The 23,855-nt window shown below is 43.5% G+C and overlaps 1 protein-coding gene across 2 annotated transcripts in view; it reads left to right on the top strand.

Moving 5' to 3' along the window:
• The window catches only part of LOC144596574 (ALK tyrosine kinase receptor-like), an 887,900-nt gene that overhangs the window by 678,501 nt on the left and 185,544 nt on the right, over positions 1-23,855 (top strand). For both annotated transcript variants that reach the window (XM_078405054.1, XM_078405053.1), the window contains exon 12: positions 10,649-10,783. In XM_078405054.1, the coding sequence (XP_078261180.1) occupies positions 10,649-10,783 (135 nt within the window). The remainder of the gene's footprint in view (positions 1-10,648; positions 10,784-23,855) is intronic.

Raw genomic sequence — 23,855 nt, 5'->3', positions numbered from 1 at the left:
CCTTACCCGCCCTCAAAGTTCGGCTGCGGGAGGCACCCCCTGGGCACAAAAGTGGATGGTGAGGACAGGGACGTTGGTTCACTGGATGATTCATAGGTCCCAGGAAGGTAATGGCTGGAGACCCTGCAGAAGTCTGGGGCTTGCTTGGATGGGGCACCGCACATAAGAGAAAATGGTGCCAAAACATGATGCCTCTTGTATGCGGTCTCAGTGGACTATTTCTGTGCACTTTGCTAATGGGAAATTGTGCTTAAAGTATGGCAATACTTTACTGAACTGCATGCAAAAAAAAAGAATTTCACTGTGCATTTGTACACGTGACATTTAAGCACCATTGAACCATTGCTGCTGCACAGCTTTGAAGACCAGTGTTTGTGGAATTCTCTGCCAAATAAGGCAGTGGAGGCCAATTCACTGGATATATTCAAGAGAGGGTTAGATATTATTCTTGGGGCTAATGGAATCAAGGGATGTGGGGAGAGAGCAGGAACAGGGTACTGATTTTGGATGATCAGCCATGATCATATTGAATGGCGATGCTGGCTCGAAGGGCCGAATGGTCTACTCCTGCACCGATTTTCTATGTTTGATCCTGTCCATGAGTGCTGTCTTTGTGGAGTTTGCACTTTCGCCATGCGACTGTGAATTTCCGCTGGGTGCTCCGATGTCGTCCTGCAACCCAAAGACGTGCTGTTCGGTAGGTTAATTGGTTACTGTAAGTTGCCTTCACTGGAGATAGTTGGTGGGTGAATCTGGAAAGAGATGATGGATGTGTGATAGGGAATAGTTTACATAGAAATAAATGGGGGAATGGGAATGAGATTGCTCTGAAAACCACATAGATCATACTGCTGAAAAAAACACAAAGTGCTGGAGTGACTCAGCGGGTCAGACAGCATCCCTGGAGAACATAGATGGGTGACGTATCAAGTCGGTACATTTCTTCAGACTCTTGAGGGCAGCACAGTGGCACTGCAGTAAAGTTGCAGCCTTACAGCACCAGAGACCCGGGTTTGATCCTGACTATGGGTGCTGTCTGTGTGGAGTTTGTAAATTCTCCCCGTGACCACGTGGATTTTCCCTGGGTGCTCTGGTTTTCTCCCATACTCCAAAGACGTATAGGTTTGTAGGTTAATTGGCTCCGGTAAAATTGTGATATAGCCCCTCGTGTGTGGGATAGTGTTAGTGTACGGGGTGATCACTGGTCGGTGCGGACTCAGTGGGCCGAAGGGCTTGTTTCCGCGCTGTATGTTTAATACAGCCAAATGGGCTCCTCCTGGTCATGAGAAATAAATTAGATGATGTCAGGGACAAGAAAACAAGGAGTGTACCACCCCAGTAAATGGGTTCAGACCATGACCAGGGTGTTTCTAAGGAAGCTTTGGTTATGTCCCACACATTACTGGTCTGTTGTAAAGTGAGAGATTCTACACAGACTAGTTATCTGTCAGAATTCGTGTAGGCCACTGCAGCCTGCAGATGAGGTTTGGAGCGGTTTGGTTTATAGGCTCAGTATTCCTTGGCTTATTCCATCTCGTGAGTTTTTTCTAATCCAGATGGTTTCAATGGAGCGATTTATGGCACAGAATCCATCTGTTGCAAGTAATGGTGTTACAGACATATAAAAATGAATATTTCCCACTGAGATTCACAACACAATAAAATAAAACATAGGGAACCATAAAATGAATATTTTTATTTCTGTTTGAAACATTTCATTTGTCAGTCTCCTTTAAATCACCCAAATGTCACAACGGATGCCTTGGCAATACTGGGTTTCCATTTCAAAAGCATCCTTTAACAATTCCATTTTGTATATCAAAACACCAGGAAATGGCTTTAAAGAGTCTTCCCCAAATTAGGTGTTAAATCAGCTAACCAGTCCGAAGAAAGGTTGCGAACCCAAACATCACCCATCCAGGTTCTGACTGTCCACCATATCTATGCCTCTCATCATTTCTATCCCCACATCTACATTTTATCGGAATAGGAAGATATTAATGTCTAGGACTGGGTATAAAATAACATTTTAATTCAGGACAGTTGATCGTTCGCGGATGACGAAGGTTGTGGAAATAATGACCTACTGCACAGTGTGTGAGTGTTCAGTATGATTAATTGAAAGATGCAGCATGGAAACAGGCCTTTTAACCCACTGAGTCCATGCCGACCATTGATCCCCAGATCACACTAGTTCTATGTTATCCCACTTTCTTATCCACTCCCTGCACACTAGGGCCAATTTACAGAGGCCAATTAACTTACAAACCAGCATGCCTTTGGGATGTGGGAGGAAAATTGAATTACCGGATTTATCGGGAGAAAACCCAAGCAGTCACAGGGAGAAAGTCCAAACTTCATACAGACAGCAACCATAGTCAGAATCGAACCCAGGTCTCTGGAGCAATAAAGGCAGCAACTCTACTGCTGCACCACTGTGCATACTTATAATTAACTTAGCCTCAAATTAAGTTAATTGACAGTGAGAATTAATTGAAGCTGATCCTCTTACCAATTGACAATTGAAACGTACTGTAAACCCTCGTTGTAATGTACCATGGGGAAGGGGGGTGTCTGTTATTGCCGATTGTCTGCTGTAGCTGAGTAAGGGATTCACTCCAAACACTCCATTAAACGATGAGTTGTTTTCAAATACCAAATTCTTTTTAACAGCTAAAAGTGTATTTTTGTCACTGCAAGCTAAAAATACTAAAGGTTGTTTGTTACACTGATTAATAGAGTTCAGTGTCGATGGAAGCGATTGCTTGGCAATGTCTTTCAAACTCTTGCCAATTTCAATACCATGTGTCAATTTCTATGCCGTGCTAATTTCAATAGCCTCCACAGTGTAGCTAACAGCCTGTGTTCTTAAAGAGGCAGACCGCTATAACGGATATCCATTATAAAGACGTGTTTACTGTAAGCTGCATATCACTGAGGAACCCGTGACTTTGAACTGGAGGCCTGTGACTGGAGGTGAACCTCAGGATTAGTGCTGACCCTATTATTGTTGGTCATCTATATCAACAATCTGCATGAGTATTCCATGGTACATAAGTTTGCAGATGACATTAAAATAGGTGATATCGTGGACAGTGAAGAAGGTTATCAAGAATTACAACTTGGTCTTGATCAGCTTGGGCAAGTGAGCTGAAGGAGGGCAAACGGAGTTTAATTCAGATAAGGGAAAATGTGTTACATTATGGGAAGTCAAACTAGGTTAGGATTTTCACAGTGCACGGTAGTCTCCTGGGGAGTGTTGTGCATCAGAGGGACTTAGGAGTACAAATGCAGAGTTTTTTTAATGTGGTGTCACAAGTAGAAAGGTGGTAAAGAAGGCTTTTGGCATACTGGCCACCAGTCAGGGTATTAACATATTATGTTGCAGGTGTAAAAGACACTACTGAGGCCACACTTGGAAAATTGTTCAGTTTTAGTTCTCCTACTTTAGGAAAGATGCCATTAAGCTGGACAGTGCAGAAAAGATTTACAAGAATACTGCCAGGATTCAAGGTAATGCATTTGAGAAAAATCTTAGGCAGGCCAGGATTTCATTCCATGGGCCATAGGAGAGGACAGTGATTTATTCACAAAATGCTGGAGTAACTCAGCAGGTCAGGCAGCATCTCGGGAGAGAAGGAATGGGTGACGTTTCGGTCGAGTTGTGTGAACTTATAGAGATGTATAAAAATCACGAGGGACATAAATAGGGTGAATGCACTCTTTTTATCAGAGTTGGGGAATGAAGAACTAGAGCCCATAGGCTTAGGTGAGAGAGGAAAGGTAACTTTTCCACATAGGTAGATTGGTGGGTAGATTGAACAAGTTGGCAGAGGAAGTAGTTGAGGCAAGTACAACAGCAATAATTGAAATACATTTGTGCAGGTACATGGATGGGAAAGGTTTAGAGGGATATGAGCCAAACGTGGCTTAGTGTAAATGGGACAACTTGGTCAGCAATGGGCAAGTTGGGCCAAAAGGCCTGATTGCATGCTGTATGACTGTGTTATATTTATTGAGAAGGGAAAACAAGATAGCAATTCAACAGAAATAGAATAAAAATAGCATCTAGTTAATGAAGCTGGACTGGAAACTGATTCACTAATAACTGTTAATTAAAATTTGAAATGCAATAACTATGTGTGCTATGGGTTTTTTTCCCTCCATATTCAGCAGACCAGAATAAATGAAGTAGGAACAAGATGTGCCATCCCATAGCACCAATGGTCCTCAACCAGATAAGCACAAAGATTGTGCTAAAAATACAAAAAAAAGTTAGGGTTGTCACCTCCATATAGACTGTTATGCATCTAGACACACTGGAAAGAAACAGTTCTTGTCTTTCAAGATGATAATGTTAGACATTTAATTTGTTGTCCTATAAGTTCTGTCAGTGCTTTCTTCAGTTTGCCAGTATACATATATTATTACTTGAAAGATTTAGATTATGATTTTTGGAAATTTTGAAATTATTATAATTTTCTTTGTGCTCTTTCAAAACCAAACATGTGTACTTAAATTCCTCTGTTGAACAAGAAGACGAAGGAATTTTTGTACCTTAGCAAAACAATGACAGTAATCTCCTGGTGGGCATTTGGAAGGCGATGGGTATAAATTATCTTACATCTCTGTGTAAAGTATTGCAAGGAAACAGAAAAGCTATCAGTTGCAGTCCTCATATTGCTGCTCTTAAGGAGATATCTGTTCTTATGATGGGGCGGTACAGTGGCGCAGCTGGTAGAGCTGCTGCCAGACAGCACCAGAGACCCAGGTTCGATCCAGACCTTGGTTGCTGTCTGTGTGGTAATTGTATGTTCTCCATGTGACCTCGTGGGTTTCCTCCCATATCTTGGCACAGTGGCACAGCGGTTGAGTTGCTGCCTTACAGCGCTTGCAACACCAAGAGACCTGGGTTCGATCCCGACTACGGGTGCTGTCTGGACGGAGTTTGTATGTTCTCCCCGTGACTGCGTGGGTTTTCTCCGAGATCTTTGGTTTCCTCCCACACTCCAAAGATGTACAGTTATGTAGGTAAATTGGCTTGGTTAAAGTGTAAATTGCCCTTAATGTGTGTAAGATTGTATTAATGTGTGGGGATCGCTTGTCGGTGCTGACTCGGTAGGCCGAAGGGCCTGTTTCTGTGCTGTATCTCTGAAATAAACTAAACCTCAAAGACATCTGGTGTTTGTAGGTTAATTGAGCTCTAAAAATGCTACGAACGTGTAGGGAGTGGATGGAAAAAGTGGCATAACATAGAACCACTATGTAGGAAAATAACTGCAGATGCTGGTACAAATCAAAGGTATCACAAAATGCTGGAGTAACTCAGCAGGTCAGGCAGCATCTAGGAGAGAGGGAATGGGTGACCTTTCGGGTCGGGACCCTTCTTCAGACTGATGACAGGGGAGCGGGACAAAGAAAGGATATAGGTGGTGACAGGAAGACAGTGGGAGAACTGGGAAGGGGAGGGGAAGAGAGGGACAGAGGAACTATCTAAAGTTGGAGGTCATTGTTCATACCACTGGGCTGCAAGCTGCCCAAGCAAAATATGAGGTGCTGTTCCTCCAATTTCCGGTGGACCTCACTATGGCACTGGAAGAGGCCCATGACAGAAAGGTCAGACTGGGAGTGGGAGGGGGAGTTCAAGTGCTCAGCCACCGGGGGATCAGGTTGGTTAAGGCGGACTGAGCGAAGGTGTTGAGCGAAACGATCGCCGAGCCTGCGCTTGGTCTCGCTAATGTAGAGAAGTTGACATCTAGAGCAGCGGATACAATAGATGAGGTTCGAGGAGGTGCAGGTGAACCTCTGTATCAAAGACTGTTTGGGTCCTTGGATGGAGTTGAGGGGGGAGATAAAGGGACAGGTGTTGCATCTTCTGCGGTTGCAGGGGAAAGTGCCTGGGGAGGGGGTGGTTTGGGTAGGAAGGGACGAGTGGACCAGGGAGTTACGGAGGGAACGGACTTTGTGGAATGCAGAAAGGGGAGGAGATGGGAAGAGGTGGCCAGTAGTGGGGTCCCGTTGGAGGTGACGGAAATGTTGGAGGATGATTTGTTGGATACGCTGGCAGATGGGGTGGAAGGTGAGGACAGCGGGGATTCTGTCCTTGTTAAGTATGGTGGGGGGGGGGAGGGGGAGCAAGAGCAGAGCTGCGGGATATAGAGGAGGCCCTAGTGAGAGCCTCGTCTATAATGGAAGAGGGGAAGCCCCGTTTCCTGAAGAATGAGGACATCTCTGATGCCCTAGTGTGAAACACCTCATCCCGGGCGCAGATGCGGCGTAGACGGAGGAATTGGGAGTAGGAGATAGACATTTTGCAGGAGACAGGGTGGGAAGAAGTGTAGTCCAGATAGCTGTGGGAGTCAGTAGGTTTGTAGTAGATATCAATCACTAGTCTGTCTCCTGTGATGGACATGGTGAGGTACAGAAACGGTAGGGAGATATCGGTGATAGTTCAAGTATATTTAAGAGCAAATCTGTGGAACTCATTGCCACAGAGGGCTGAGGAGGCCAAGTCCATATTTTTATGGCAGTGAGAGACAAGTTCTTGATTAGAATGGGTGTCAAGGGTTATGGGGAGATGGCAAGAAAATGGGATTTGGTGGCAGAGATCGTAAGTTCATAAGTGATAGAAGCAGAACTAGGCCATTTGACCCATCAAGTCTACTCCACCATTCAATCATGGCTGATCTCTCTTCCACACTCTCCCCATCTTTCCCTATCTATCTCCATTCTCCCAATAACCCATGACACTCGTACTAATCAAGAATCTATCAATCTATCAATCAATGCCTTAAAAATATCTATTGACGGCCTCCAGAGCCTTCTGTGGCAATAATTTCCACATTGGACTTCATCAATAGACAATAGGTGCAGGAGTAGGCCATTCGGCCCTTCGAGCCAGCACCACCATTCAATGTGATCATGGCTGATCAATCTCAAACAGTACCCCGTTCCTGCTTTCTCCCCATACCCCCTGACTCCGCTATCCTTAAGCTCTCTCTAGCTCTCTCTTGAATGCATTCAGAGAATTGGCCTCCACTGCCTTCTGAGGCAGAGAATTCCACAGATTCACAACTCTCTGAATGAAAAGGTTTTCCTCATCTCCGTTCTAAATGGCCTACCCCTTATTCTTAAACTGTGGCCCCTGGTTCTGGACTCCCACAACATTGGGAACATGTTTCCTGCCTCTAACGTGTCCAACTCCCTTAATAATCGTATATGTTTCGATAAGATCCCCTCTCATCCTTCTAAATTCCAGTGTATACAAGCCTAGTCGCTCCAGTCTTTCAACATATGACAGTCCCGCCATTCCGGGAATTAACCTAGTGAACCTACACTGCACGCCCTCAATAGCAAGAATATCCTTCCTCAAATTTGGAGACCAAAACTGCACACAGTACTCCAGGTGCGGTCTCACTAGGGCCCTGTACAACTGCAGAAGGACCTCTTTGCTCCTATACTCAACTCCTCTTGTTATGAAGGCCAACATTCCATTGGCTTTCTTCACTGCCTGCTGTACCTGCATGCTTCCTTTCAGTGACTGATGCACTAGGACACCCAGATCTCATTGTACGTCCCCTTTTCCTAACTTGACACCATTCAAATAATAATCTGCCTTCCTATTCTTACCACCAAATTGGATTACCTCACACTTATCCACATTAAACTGCATCTGCCATGCATCCGCCCACTCACACAACCTGTCCAAGTCACCCTGCAACCCCATATGATCTTCCTCACAACTCACACTACCACCCAGCTTTGTATCATCTGCAAATTTGCTAATGGTACTTTTAATCCCTTCGTCCAAGTCATTAATGCATATTGTAAATAGCTGCGGTCCCAGCACCGAGTCTTGCGGTACCCCACTAGACACTGCCTGCCATTCTGAAAGGGACCCATTTATCCCCACTCTTTGCTTTCTGTCTGTCAACCAATTTTCTATCCATGTCAGTACCCTACCCTCAATACCTTGTGCTCTAATTTTGCCCACTAATCTCCTATGTAGGACCTTGTCGAACGCTTTCTGAAAGTCGAGGTATACCACATCCACCGGCTCTCCCCTGTCAATTTTCCTAGTTACATCCTCAAAAAATTCCAGAAGATTAGTCAAGCATGATTTCCCCTTCGTAAATCCATGCTGACTCGGAATGATCCTGTTACTGCTATCCAAATGCTCCGCAATTTCGACTTTTATAATTGACTCTAGCATCTTTCCCTCCACTGATGTCAGACTAACTGGTCTATAATTTCCCGTTTTCTCTCTCCCTCCTTTCTTAAAAAGTGGGATAACATTAGCTACCCTCCAATCCACAGGAACTGATCCTGAATCTATAGAACATTGGAAAATGATTACCAATGCATCCACAATTTCTAGTGCCATCTCCTTAAGTACCCTGGGATGCAGACCATCAGTCTCTGGGGATTTATCAGCCTTCAGTCCCATCAGTCTACCCAACACCATTTCCTGCCTAATGTGAATCACCTTCAGTTCCTCCGTCACCCTAGGATCTCTGGCCACTAGAACATCGGGGAGATTGTTTGTATCCTCCTTAGTGAAGACAGATCGAAAGTACCGGTTCAACTCGTCTGCCATTTCCTTGTTCCCCATAATAAATTCCCCTGCTTCTGTCTTCAAGGGACCCACATTTGCCTTGACTATTTTTTTCCTCTTCACGTACCTAAAAAAGCTTTTACTATCCTCCTTTATATTATTGGCTAGCTTACCCTTGTACCTCATCTTTTCTCCCCGTATTGACTTTTTAGTTATCTTCTGTTGCTCTTTAAATGTCCCATTCCTCTGGCCCCACTCTTCTTTCCTATGTTATACTTCTTCTCTTTTATTTTTATGCTGTCCTTGACTTCCCTTGTCAGCCACGGGTGCCTCTTACTCCCCTTAGAATCCTTCCTCCTCTTTGGGATAAATTGATCCTGCAACTTCTGCATTATTCCCAGAAATACCTGCCATTGCTGTTCCACCGTCTTCCCTGCTAGGGCCTCCTTCCAGTCAAATCTGGCCAGCTCCTGTCTCATGCCTCTGTAATCCCCTTTGCTATACTGTAATACTGACACTTCCGATTTTCCCTTCTCCCTCTCAATTTGTAGAATAAAACATCATATTGTGATCACAGCCTCCTAATGGCTCTTTTACCTCGAATACCCTTATCAGATCAGGTTAATTACACAACACTAAATCCAGAATTGCCTTCTCCCTGGTAGGCTCCAGTACAAGCTGTTCTAAGAATCCATCTCGGAGGCACTCCACAAACTCTCTTTCCTATGGTCCATTACCAACCTAATTTTCCAGTCTACCTGCATGTTGAAATCTCCCATAAGTAGCATTACATTTGCGACATGCCAATTTTAGCTCTTGATTCAACTTGCACCCTATGTCGAGGCTACTGTTTGGGGGCCTGTAGATAACTCCCATTAGGGTCTTTTTACCCTTACAATTCCTCATTTCTATCCATACTGATTCTACATCTCCTGATTCTATGTCACCCCTTGCAAGGGAATGAATATCATTCCTTACCAACAGAGCGACCCCACCCCCTCTGCTCACCTGTCTGTCTTTTCTATATGTTGTGTACCCCAGAATATTCAGTTCCCAGCCCTGGTCCTCTTGTAGCCATGTCTCTGAGATACCCACAACATCATACTTGCCAATATCTAACTGAGCCTCAAGCTCATCCACTTTATTTTGTATACTTCGCGCATTTAAATACAATACTTTAATTTCGGTATTCACCTCCCCTCTCACACCAGTCACAATTGGCCCTGACCTTACTCTCTTATCCCATCTAGAACTTCCCTTCCCATTTATTCGAGAGTCCTTTGCAATTTCTCCTGTATTCGCTTCCCCTTTAACTCCATCTTCATATTCCCAATTTGTCAACCCCTCCCCTCCACCACTTAGTTTAAAGCCACACGTGTAGCACTAGCAAGATAGAGTATTAGTTTTGTTTAGATGGACACAAAGTGCTGGAGTAACTCAGTGGGCCAGGCAGCATCTCTGGAGAAAAAGGATGGGCGATGTGTCGGGTTGGTATCCTTCTTCAGACTGAAAGTAGAGGAGAGGAATTGGAAGTAAGAAAAAGCCAGAACAAAGCAGGAACAAAGTGTGTAGAAGGAAACTGCAGATGCTGGTTTACACTGAAGGTTGACACAAAGCTCTAGACCAGGGGCCTCCAAACTTTTCAGCAGGAGGGCCACATTACATATTTGGGACATTTTTGCGGGCCGTAGGAAAAAATAAAGAAGTGTGAGTTTTATAAATTTAATGAATGCAAAAAAGGTTTAGACTAGGTTATGTTCGATTAGATTAGGAAAGGTTAAACTAGGTTAGGTTAGATCAGCCATGATTGAATGGAGGTGTAGACGATGGGCCGAATGGCCTAATTCTACTCCAATAAGTTGTGAACGTGATAAAAGATGAATGATATTGGGAGTATTTCGAGCAAAACAAAAGTGCTGGAAAAACTCTGCCGGTCAGGCAGCATCTGTGGAGACAACGTTTCATGTCGGGACCCTTCTTCAGACTCCTTGTGTCTCCTTGGTGGTATTTTGGTAACTTATCTCTTGTCTCTCCTGTAATTGATTTTATCCTTGTACATTCTTATTATTTATTTTCTTGGTTTTCTTTCAATAGGTAGTGTAGACAACTCATCCAAAGATGATGCTCCTAATTCCAGCCAGCGCTTGCTGGGTCAAGCCTTTGTGAACAGGACTGATGTAGCAGCTAGCAAGAAGATGCACGAAGAGATTGAAGTCAGTGGGATGTCAGGTATGAACGGTACCAAATAATAATGGCATTTCAGTATACTATTTTGCAATATTAAAATGTTCCATCTTTCACCTTTAACAATTTATGAAGATTCTGCGGCATCTTTTGAGGAAATTTGTGTCATTAAACCACACCAGGATTTAATAATTTTGTTTTAAAGTGATGTTCGAGAAATATTTTTATATGGTCTTGTGCTATCAGTGATGTAAGCATATATTTCATTGAAGATGGTTGTCTGAGAATGTGCTGGAATATGGCAAGCTTAATCTTCAGGCTGTGTAATTGGAACCTGGATCGATATTTAACATAGAGCATCGAACAGTCCAGCACAGAAACGGGCTCTTCGGCCCACGATGTTTGTGCTGAACATGATGTCAAGTTAAACTGATCTCATCCGCCTGTATCCCCCTATATCCATATCCCTCTTTATCCATATCCTTCTGTTCCTTGCGCTTCCATATGCCTATCTAAAAGCCTCTTAAAGGTATCACAAAATGCTGGAGTAACTCAGCCGGTCAGGCAGCATCTCTGGAGAGAAGTAAGACCCATTCCTTCTCTCCAGAGATGCTGCCTGACCCGCTGAGTTACTCCAGCATTTTGTGATACCTTCGATTTGTACCAGCATCTGCAGTTATTTTCCTACTAAAAAAAGCCTCTTAAACGTCACTATCGTATCTGCCTCCATCACTACCCCGGGCAATGTGTTCCAGGTCCCCACCACTCGCTGTGTAAAAAACTTGGCCACACATCTCCATTAAACTTTCTCCCTCTCACTTTATAGCTTTGCCCTCTATTGTTGGACATCTCCACCCTGGAAAAAAGGTTCTGACTATCAACCCTATCTATGCCTCTCATGATTTTATATGGTTCTATCAAGTCTCCTCTCAACCGTCGATATTTCAGGGAAAACAATCCAAGTCTACCCAACCTCTCCCTGTAGCTGACACTCTCTAATCCAAGCAGCATCCTGGCAAACCCTCACTGCACCCTCTCACATCCTTCCTGTAATGGGTTGGCAAGAACTGCACGCAATATTCCAAATGAAGCCAAACCCAAGTCTTATCTATGTACCTCCCACTCCCCTGACATCAGTCTGAAAAAGGGTCTCAACTCGAAACATCACCCATTCCTTCTCTCCAGAGATGCTGCCTGTCCTCCTGAGTTACTCCAGCATTTTGTGTCTATCTTTGATTTAAACCAGCACCCGCAGTTCCTTCTTACACACCAAGTATTATCTTCCATTCATAGGTCTCTCTCTTCCAGCAGCTACTCAAATAAATCCTGCTCAATTGTTCCAGTGATCCAGCAGAGATTTCTGCCTCTGGATTAACCATATGGGATCCTTTCCTGAAAGCTGATTAGAGCCTTTTTGAGGCAGCGACTCCTATAGATCCTTTTGATGGTGGCTAGGTCATTGCCTGTGATGTAGCAGTACCTACCACTCTTTATAATCTCCCTCGTTCCTGGGCATTCGAGTTATATGCCGTCAATGTGGCTTGGCTAGATTTTATGGTGGAAGTGGCTTATTAGGCAATTTCAGAGAACAGATAAGAACCAGCCACATACTGTGGGTGCAAATCAGGAGTCACATGCAAAGAAAGAGGACATATTCAGTAATTTATAACTGTGTTAGCCATGGACCTTGGACTGCAATGCTGTAAAATTCCCATATGTTGTGTTATACCGTATTTTGCTGTGTTAAATGTATTTCAAATGTATCAAAGGCTTTTATTTTCAAAGGTTACACTTTCAAGCCCTGCTTATATGCGCTAGTTCAGAACATTTTCATGCTCATTGACATCCAAATACATTTGAATAAAACTCAAAGTAAGAAAACCTCTGCTGATTTAGTCGAATGTGGAAACACCACTCCCTGAAGTTTGACTAAATAATAAGGGCTGGATGAAGAAAGTAATCTGAGTTGTAAAAAACTGAGCTGCTTTGAATCGAGTTATACGATACAATACAATACGATAGAACTTTATTCATCCCAGGAGAGAAATTGATCTGCCAACAGTCACAAAACACAACAAGATACATGAAACATGAAATTAAAGTGACGAGTGGAAAGTCCAGGATTGGGGATGTGCAAAGATTGGAGGGGGGGGGGGGGGGAGAGGAGTCAGTCTACCCCAGGACAGAAGGGGGAGGAGGAGGAGTTGTACAGTTTGATAGCCACAGGGAGAAAGAATCTCCTCTGGCGTTCTGTGTATCAGAGTGGAACAGCGTGGAAAGAGTCCCAGCGGCACAAATAGCCCACACCGATACATGGTGGATATATAGTGAAATACAACTCATTTCACCATTCTAAGCTGCACACAGTCAGTAAGTACTTCCAATTAGGTGCAGATTGATGGCAAATTAGGAGAAGTTTAACCGATGAGGTTGTCAAACTCCCCAACAATCGGAGGTTGTTGCTGACTATGGCTTGTATTAAATGTCTGCGGACTGTGAAATAGACTTTTTTCAGATGAAGACAGCAAAGGATATGAAGCTAAAAAGTTGTGGTGATCGGCCATAATACATATGAATGGAAGATTAGATTGCAGGCGCCCAATAAACAAATCTTGTTCTTGTGCTTGAGGGCAATTGATACAGCAGTCTGTCCTCTGTGGCTTCCAATTTTTCTCTTAAAGAGAAAGACCCTGGACTTTCCTCTGCAGCTGCAACTTTGTAGAATGAATGTTTCTCAAGGGCAGTGAAAAGGAATTAAATCCCCATAATTGGATGAATTATTAGGACGGCATAGTTGATAGAGCTGCTGCCTCCTGGTGCACGATCCTGACCTCGGGTGCTGTCTGTGTAGAGTTTGCACGTTCTACCCATGACCGCCTGGATTTCCTCTGGGTGCTTTGGTTTCCTCCCTCATGCCAAAGACATGCAGGGGTTTGTAGTTATATGGGCCTCTGTAAAATTGCCCTGAGTATACAAGGAGTGGATGTGAAAGTGGGATCACATAGAACTCGTGTAAATGGGTCGAGGTGGAATCGGTGGGCCAAAGGGCCGGTTTATGTGTTGCATCTCTAATCTGCACTAAACTAACATATACAGCTGACAAATTTAGAACCAGTTAGAAAAAACATTACTTGAGCTGTAAAAATGTGAGGAAAAATTACTTGTCCTTGCTAGCCTGATCTGACTGGTTGATGGGTGCCACCAACACCACTCACCTGACCTACTTTTGGCAGTGATGTTGCAAGCACAATGTACATTGTCCATTCATGTGAACCCCGGCAATCGTCTGTTTATTGGGTTGAATTGAAATTAATTCCCAAGTGGAATAACTTCCTTTTCATTTTGAAGCTTCTTACGTAGTTTGACACACGGGTACATTGCCATTTCTCCTCCAAGCCTTTCAATTTCTGCAGGTCCCTCTGCTTATTAAAACCTTCTTCAACACCTCACTCTTCCACCCTGTTTTGGGGCTTTACATTAACATTTAGTATTCATTGCTCCTTCATGAAGCACCTTAGAAACTCCACAGTGAGGACATGATGTAAAAGACTAAGTACTGGAGTTAATCAGCGGGTCAGGCAGTATCTCTGGAGAACACAGTAGCGGCATGGTGGCACAGCAGTAGAGTTGCTGCTTTACAGCGCCAGAGACCCAGGTTAGACCCTGGCCACGGATGCTGTCTGTACGGAGTCTGTATGTTCTCCCTGTGACCACGTGGGTTTTTCCCAGATGCTCTGGTTTCCTACCACACTCCAAAGACGTGCAGGTTTGTAGCTTAATTGGCTTTGGTAATAGGTGTAAATTGGCCCTAGTGTGTAGGATAGTCCTCGGAGACAGGGTGATTACTGGTCGGTGTTAACTCGGTTGGCCAAAGGGCCTGTTTCTGTGCTGTATCTCTAAACTAAATTTACTACAGGTCCCTCTGCTTATTAAAAGCTTCTTCAATACCTGAACTCTTCCACCATGTTTTGGGGCTTTTCATTGACATTTGGTGTCCATTGCTCCTCTGTGAAGCACTTTAGATATTTTCCATAGTGAAGACAATATGTAAATGCTTCTAAAGACTGTGCTGGAGTTAATCAGCGGGTCAGGCAGCATATCTGAAGAACATGGATAGGTGACGTTTCGGACCGTGACCCTTCAAACGACCAGGGTGGCACTTTGGCTCATTGGGTAGAGCAGCTGCCTCACTGCGCCAGAGACCCAGGTTTGATGCTGACTCCAGGGTGATCCTAAACTCCTTCTGTGCACTGTAATCTACCATCTCTACAATTTGGCGGCACCAGCAGGCCCTCGCTCTGTCTCTCCCACTGCTCCAGGTCTCACTTACCCAGACCTGCAATGGATATCAACATTGCATTATTATCCGCTGGACCTATGCCTTCAATCAAGTCTGATGAAGGGTCCCGCCTGAACACAGATAGGTTCACCTATCCATGTTCTCCAGAGATGCTGCCTGACCTGCCTAGATACTCCACCACTTTGTGTCTTTTTTTGTATACTAGAATCTGCGGTTCCTTTTTTCTCCATGTAAACGCTTCCAATGATTCTGTTCTTGCATGGGTGGGTAAAGATTTTACGCTTGTCATCTCTTTAACAACACAAAGATCGCAAGAAATTGCAGGGAATTGTGGACAGCCCAGACCATCACACAAACCAACCTCTCTTCTATTCACTCCATCTACAGTTCACGCTGCCTCGACAAGGCCACCAGCATCATCAAGGACTTGTCTCATCCCGGACATTCTTTCTTCTCCCCTCCCCCATCAGGCAAGAAGTACAGAAGTGTGAAAACACACACCTCCTGATTCAGGGACAGTTTCTTTCCAGCTGTTATCACAAACCATCCTATCAACAACTGGAGAGTGGTCCTAAGCTACCATCTACCTCATTGGAGACCCTCAGACTATCTTTAATCGGACTTTACTGGACTTTATCTTGGACTAAGTGTTATTCCCTTTATCATGCATCTGTACACTGTGCATGGCTTGATTGTAATCATGTATAGCTTTTCCGCTGACTGGTTAGCACCCAACAAAAGCTTTTCACTGAACCTCGGTACACGTGGCAATAACCTAAACTAAAATAAACTCTGGCTGGGCCTCCTTTAGCTAGGATGTTTTTCTTTAAATCTTTGCACTGTTTTGCATGTTTTGATTTAAACATAAGTTGATCGTCTAAGGAGTTTTTCATTCAGTTCAGTGAGTCCTTACTGATATAAAGATGCATGCAGTTTTTCAAGCTATCTCTAGCTGTCAAAAATGTTCAATTCAGTGATATAATTTACCAGCTGGTCACTAACCTCAAGTAAAACAATATAAACACATCTCACTTAGCTGAATACTGCTGATCAAATACTTGTATTACACCTGTTCTTATAAGCACTAATAAGCTGCATGATATCCTAGTTATTTCAAAAATGAATATCTTCAGACTCAAAAAAAATAATATTCTTCTTTAAATATTGTAATCAGACCATAGAAGCATAGAAAATAGGTGCAGGAGGAGGGCATTTGGCCCTTTGAGCCAGCACCGCCATTCATTGTGATCATGGCTGATCACAATCAGTAACCTATGCCTGCCTTCGCCCCATATCCCTTGATTTCACTAGCCCCTAGAGCTCTATCCAACTCTCTTTTAAATTCATCCAGTAAATTGGCCTCCACTGCCTTCTGTGGAAGAGAATTCACAACTCTGTGGGTGAAAAAGTTTTTTCTCACCTCAGTTTTAAATGGCCTCCCCTTTATTTTTAGACTGTGGCCCCTGTTTCTGGTCTCTCCCAACATTGAGAACATTTTTGTCTATCATTATTATTTAAAACTCATTCAGTCAAAGCATCTGTAGCGGCAACTTAGTCTTTCCCAATAAAGTCCTTAAGCGTGGAGTGATCATTCTTGACGCAAACAACAACAGAGAGATCTTCACGATGTTTCAGTTTAATTAGTGATTTATTGAAGTAGTGATACAAACAGATTAGTATATGGAGATATGTTGGCACAAAGGAAAATCCTGCAGATGAATCATCAAGAGGACTAACAGCAGACCGCTTCTTAAGCTGGAAGAGAAGAAGATTGAAGAAGATCCTGGCTAATGGGCAAAATATTGGCGATCATACCAGATGCACAAGGTCTTGTGTGCACAGTTCGACCTCAGACTAAGAGCAACATCTTGGAAAGACCGATAATAAAGATATGTCTGCTCCTAGAGGTTGATACCCTAGTACAGCAAAGACTGGTGGCTTAAAGATTGAAAGATTAACTAAAGTAGATTAGATGCCAACATGCATCAGACACAAATGCGTCAGACACAAAGGAGCCATGGCAAGATACTAATTCTTACCAGATCTATGAGTAGAGATATACTAATCTGTTTGTATTACTACTTCAATAAATGACTAATTAAACTGAAGTGCCGTGAAGATCTCTCTGTCATTGTCTGCGTCGAGAATGATCACTCCACTCTTTTCGTGTCTGATGCATTACGTCTGTGCATTCCCAATTATACTCATAATTCTGGCTCCTCCCCTGGCTCCTCCCAGTCTATATATGCACATATGGCCATATATGTAAGCCTAGTATTCATTTCACAACAACCCCAAGTGCCCAAAAATAACACAGCAGGATACAAAATAATATAATATGCTAAGATTCCTAATAAACACAAATGGCTCCTACAACATCCTTAACATGTCCACATAGTAAGCAACCAGCAAACAAAATGATCTACAAAAATAGTGCTTGTTTAACATGATTAGGGAGCCACAATATGATTTGTTACAAGGGAGAAACCCATGAGTTACAAGTTGCCACAGACTGATGTATAATTTCATCTCTCTTCTGTTAGCTTCATAGAAAAGGCAGCTTGATATCGACTTTGAGGTAAGTCTCAAGAAATTTACTTGACAGTTACCTGAAGCACTGAAAGTGCAAATTAAAATCAGCAGGTACTATGAATTTCAGTGCCTCTGAATTTCTTCCCACTTAGAAAGTGAAGGATTTCATAGTTACAAATAATAACTTGTTCTTGGAGATTTAAATGTAAGTTAACACTTTTATCGATATTGTCTTATTGTTTTCATCCTGTCTCTTTTATTAACCAATTAGCTTAGTTTAGAGATACAGGATGGAAACCGGCCATTCATCCCACCGAGTCCACGACGACCATCGATCATCCATTTACACAAGTTCTATGTTATCGCACTTTCTCATCCACTCCCTACATGCATCCCGTGGGAGCAAATTACAGAGTCCAATCAACCTACAAACCTGCACATCTTTGGGGTGCGGGAGGAAACTGGAGCACCTGGAGGAAACCCACATGGTCACAGGGAGAAACGTACAAACTCCATACAGACCACACCCGCAGTCAGGATTGAATCCGGGTGCCTGGCGCTGTTAGGCTGCGCTAGTGTGTTGCTATGGCTAATCTGGTCTGTGTGCATGGTACACACAGAATTGCCTGATCATATGTCCTATTGATCTATTGTGTGAGGCACATTATAACATAGTGATCGCGTTTCTTAGGCTTTAATTCAAAGTCTTGTGCCACGTGTTTATAGGGAGCTATAGGGAGAGATTGGACAGGCTCGGACTTTATTCCTTGGAGTACAGGAGGCTAAGAGTTTGCTAACATTCAAACTCCACACAGACAGCACCCGAGGTCTGGATCGAACCTGGATCTCTGACACTGTGAGGCTGCAGCTCTACCAGTTTTACCACTGTGTCAAATAATTATTTTATCCTCTTCCTGTTTCAGAGTTTAATCCTAATTTAGAGAATTTCTTTCTCTACTGGATCTCTGCCTGTATAATTTTCTACCAACGCTTTTTTAGTAAGCTGATATATTGTTCGTCCCATCACTCACCAATGTCTCTGAGTTTAACTGGTTAGTAAATCCTCTTTCAGCATTCCTGAAGGATCAGGGCACTGATTAACTTTTCCTCAGAGAGTTCATCACCTCCCAAAAACCTTCCCATGGCATTGCTGCCTACTCTATTAAATCCTCTCTTACCAGCATCTAAGGGCCCCAAAACACTGTTTGCAAGTGATCCAGCTCTTCACTTGTACTTTTTCCAGTTTAATAAACCACATTCAGTGCTCATGATGTGGCCTCCTAAGCACTGAAGAAAACAAACACAGGTTTTGCCAAACACCTCGGGTCAGTCTGCAGCTTTCAGTCGCCTGACACTTTAATTCTCCATCTCATTCCCATTTTACCTCCCAGTCTTTCGTCTTTAATTATATTCCAGTAAAGTTCAATATAATTTGTAGATCTGAACGTCATCTTTCCACTGGACATAGTACAGTATTCCAGATTCAACAGTGAATGCAACAAATTCGGGTAATCAAGAGTCAAGAGTATTTATTTGTCAAATGTACTGACAAAGGAACAATGCCAGCAGCATTACAGGCCTGTATAGACAATAGACAATAGGTGCAGGAGGAGGCCATTCGGCCCTTCGAGCCAGCACCGCCATTCAATGTGATCATGACTGATCATTCTCAATCAGTACCCCGTTCCTGCCTTCTCCCCATACCCCTGACTCCGCTATCCTTAAGAGCTCTATCCAGCTCTCTCTTGAATGCATTCAGAGAATTGGCCTCCACTGCCTTCTGAGGCAGAGAATTCCACAGATTCACCACTCTCTGACTGGAAAAGTTTTTCCTCATCTCAGTTCTAAATGGCCTACCCCTTATTCTTAAACTGTGGCCCCTTATTCTGGACTCCCCCAACATTGGGAACATGTTTCCTGCCTCTAACGTGTTCAACCCCTTAATAATCATACGTTTCGATAAGATCTCCCCTCATCCTTCTAAATTCCAGTGTATACAAGCCTAGTCGCTCCAGTCTTTCAACATATGATAGTCCCACCATTCCGAGAATTAACCTAGTAAACCTACGCTGCACGCCCTGTGCTGTATGGACTTTACAGTGACGCAGTGGTAGAGTTGCAGCCTTCCAGCCCCAGAGACCCAGTGATTCTGACTACAGGTGTTGTCTGTACGGAATTTATACGTTCTCCCCGTGACCGTGTGGATTTTCCCTGGGTGCTCTGTTTTTTTCCTACACTCCAAAGACGTACTTGCATCCTATTCACCAGCATTCTAGGTTTATGTGGACATCTACCCCACTCCAATCCTAGATTCTCATCATTTCAGAAATACTCTGACATGGCTTTCATATTTCCAACATGGAGCTCCCCAAATTTCATCTTATTAAACTTAACTTACACAAGGAAGCTTAATCCATCAATGTTTTGTGGATGCCTTGAGCTAAAGTGCCTGTTAATGAGGATATATATTGCATAGTCATAGAGCCATACAGCATGGAAATAGGCCTTTTGACCCAACTTGCCCAAGCCAATCAAGGTGCCCCATCAACTCCAGTCTCACCTGCCCACATATAAAATCCATTCCCCCAAAACCATTCCTGTGCATGCATGTGTCCAAATGTCGTTTAAATGTTGTTATAGTATCTGCCTCAACAACCTCCTCTCACAGCTCATTCCATATACCCATCACTGTGTGAAAAAGCTGCCCTACAAGACTTAGTAAATCCTTCCACTCTCATCTTAAACCATGTCCTCTGGTTCTTGATTCATCTATTCTTGGTTAGTTAGTTTAGTTTACTGTCACATGTACTGAGGTACAGTGCAAGCTTTCTGTTGTGTGCTATCCAGTCAGTGGAAAGGCTATACATGTTTACATACAGGATAAAGATAATAAAGTATAGTGCAAGATAAAGTCCAGTAAAGTCTGATTAAAGATAGTCCAAGGATCTCCAATGAGGTAGATGGTCGGTCAGTACTGCTCTCCAGTTGGTGATGGGATAGTTCAGTTGCCTGATAACAGCTGGGAAGAAACTGTCCCTGAATCTGGATGTATTTATTCACAAAATGCTGGAGTAACTCAGCAGGTCAGGCAGCATCTCAGGAGAGAAGGAATGGGTGACGTTTCGGGTCGAGACCCTTCTTCAGACTGGATGTGTGCGTTTTCACACTTCTGCACCTCTTACCTGATGGGAGAGGGGAGAAGAGAGAGGGTTGCGGTTGTTCTTGATTATGCTGTTGGCCTTCCTGAGGCAGTGTGACGTGTAGATGGTCTGGGCCGCGTCTACAATTCTCTGCAATTTCTTAGTCTTGGAGCTGTTCCGAAACCATGCTGTGATGCATCTCGATAAAATGCTTTCTTTGGTGCATCAGTAGGTCGGTGAGAGTTGTTGGGGACATGCTGGGCAAAAGACTCTGCGCATTTGCCCTATCTATTCTCTCCTGATCTTATACACTTCTATAAGATTACTCTTCAACCTCCCTGCGCTCCAAGGAATAAAGGCCTTGCCTGCCCAACCTTTCCCTACACCTTAGGCTTTCAAGTCCTGACAATATCCTTGTAAATCTTCCCAGCACTCTTTCCAGCTAATGTTCTCCTTCCTATAGCAGGGTGACCAAAGCTGAACACAATACTCCAAATGCGGCCTCACCAATGTCTTGTACAACTGTAACATAACATCCCAATTTCTATACTAGTTACCCTGATTATTGAAGGCCAATGTACCAATAGCCTTCTTGACCACCCTATCTACCTGCATTTTCCAGTTTAAATCTGAATTGGCCCTTTGTTGCTATTACTACATAGCCCTGTCCGCTTTACTCATGGTGATCGCTGGAGAAGAAACACTTTTGAGCAGCTCAGTAAGTGTTGCTGACAATTCACTATGGTGACACAAACTGCCAGTGTGCTGGATGGATCTTGTCCATTGTGACCTGCGTGGGTTTTCTCCGAGATCTTCGGTTTCCTCCCACACTCCAAAGACGTACAGGTATGTAGGTTAATTGGCTGGGTAAATGTAAAAATTGTCCCTAGTGGGTGTAGGATAGTGTTAATGTGCGGGGATCACTGGGCGGCGCGGACTTGGTGGGCCGAAAAGGCCTGTTTCCGGCTGTATATATATGATATGATATGATATGATTGTGCACCGCATATCAGATTACTGATCTCAAACGTCTGTCACAGGAACATCAGGTAGATGTAACTTGAAGTGTGGAAGATCATTGTTTATCCACCATGGGGTGATACATTGGTGAAGCGGTAGAGTTGCTGCCTTACAGTGCTGTCTGAAAGGAGTTCGTACATTCTCCCCGTCACCTGCGTGGGTTTTCTCCAGGTGCTCCTGTTTCCTCCCACACTCCAGAGACGTTCAGGTTTGTGGGCTAATTGGCTTCAGTCAAAATTGTAAATTGTTCCTCGTGTGTGTAGGATAGTGTTATTGTGTGGGATCGTTGGTCAGCCGAAGGGCCTGTTTCCACGCTGCACATTTAAACTAAACTAAACTAAACTAAATACTTTCCAGTAGATCTTTCAAGAGCAAGGCCAATATGGACTTACATGCAGGCCAAGTGCCGACATTCAGTCAAGCATCGCCATGTGACACAGGGAGAACTAAAATGGTAAAGGGGGAAAAAAATCAGTCATTGGAGCCAAAAGGAACTGCAGATGCTGGAATCTTATGTAGAACACAAAATGCTGGAGTAAGTCAATGGGACACTTTTCCAATGTTGCTGCCTGACCCACTGAGTTACTCCAGCACTTTGAGTATTTTTTATAAACCAGCATCTATATTTCATTGTTTCTACTCCAGTTATTGGAAGCGGTTGGGTTTTGCATGAGATGAGGTTTTATGCTTTTACTTCTTTTTTTAAAATATTCAGCATGTCAATTTGGCATCACTAACCACAAAAAAAGACACAAAGTGCTGGAGTAACTCAGCGGGTCAGGCAGCATTTCTGAAGAACGTGGATAGAATATGATTACCTATCCACGTTCTCCAGAGATGCTGCCTGACCCGCTGAGTTACTCAAGCATATTTTTGTAAACCAGGACCTGCAGTTCCTTGTTTCTTCACTCTGACCTCTGCTTACTCACCAACCTCTCCTTCCCTGTAGTCTCACTTTCTCACAACCCAACTTTACTCTCTGCATATCTTTATCTAAGACGTGACCGGTCAAGTTGCAAATACAACGTTAACAGAGAGGGGAGAAGTGTCATAAACTATCAGTGACCCTCTTAATTGTAACACTGTGATTGTCGATCATTTAAAGTATCCATCCACTGCCTCAGTTACAAAATCAATGAGAAAACATTTGAAGTAATTAGAGTTCATGTGGGTCACACCAGCACTGAGGGTAAACAGGCTGTAATTAGTTTAGTGCAGAGATACAGCATGGAAAAAAAAACCTTTGGCCCATCGATTCCACACTGACCATTGATCACCCGTTCACACTCATTCTATGTTATCCCACTTTCAGTTCACTCCCTACACTCTAGGAGCAATTTCTGGATGCCAATTAACCAACAAACCTGCATAACTTTGGCAGCACCGCGAGGAAACCCACGCGGTCATACAGGGAACTTGCAAACTCCGAACAGATAGATCAAACTCGGGTCTCTGGCATTGCAGGGCAGCAGTTAAACCAACTGCGCCATCGCATCACCTTAATACATCACCTGGTGATGGAAGTTATTTTAGGCTGAAAAATATGTATGGGGGGGGTAGGTCTATAGTTTCACGTAATCACAGTGCCACAGCAATTTATATTCATAGAATCAGTAAAATACATTTTAATGTCAACATTTGGATGCAGTGAAAGTGTGTGACATTTAATAAAATCGAAAATAAATAAGAAATATCAGAATAAGTTCATTTCTAGTTTGATACAAATTTAATGTTCAATATTACGGCACAGTTTGAAATGCAGCTCACTTATCATGTTAATTACCTGGGGACAATTATCTGGACGGCATCTGGAACCGATAACGTTAGTGGAAATATCTCCAACCGTAAGATAGTGGGGTTGAGAACTGGCTCGGGCGGCACAGTGGCACAGCGACCCGAACTATGGGTGCTGCCTGCACGGAGTTTGTATGTTCTCCATGTGACCATGTGGGTTTTCTCCGGGTGCTCCGGTTTCCTCCCACACTCCAAAGGCGATGTGTGGATTAATTAGCTTAGGTAAATTGTAAATTGTCCCCAGTGTGTAGGATAGTGCTAGAGTACAGGGTGATCACTGGTCAGAGCAGACTTGGTGGGCTGAAGGGCAGTATCTCTAAAAGTAAAACTG

This window comes from Rhinoraja longicauda, chromosome 9 (assembly GCF_053455715.1).
Source record: "Rhinoraja longicauda isolate Sanriku21f chromosome 9, sRhiLon1.1, whole genome shotgun sequence".
Classification (NCBI taxonomy): Eukaryota; Metazoa; Chordata; class Chondrichthyes; order Rajiformes; family Arhynchobatidae; genus Rhinoraja; species Rhinoraja longicauda.
Note: the sequence above shows the minus strand (reverse complement) of the source record. Positions and strands in the feature narration are given on the sequence as shown.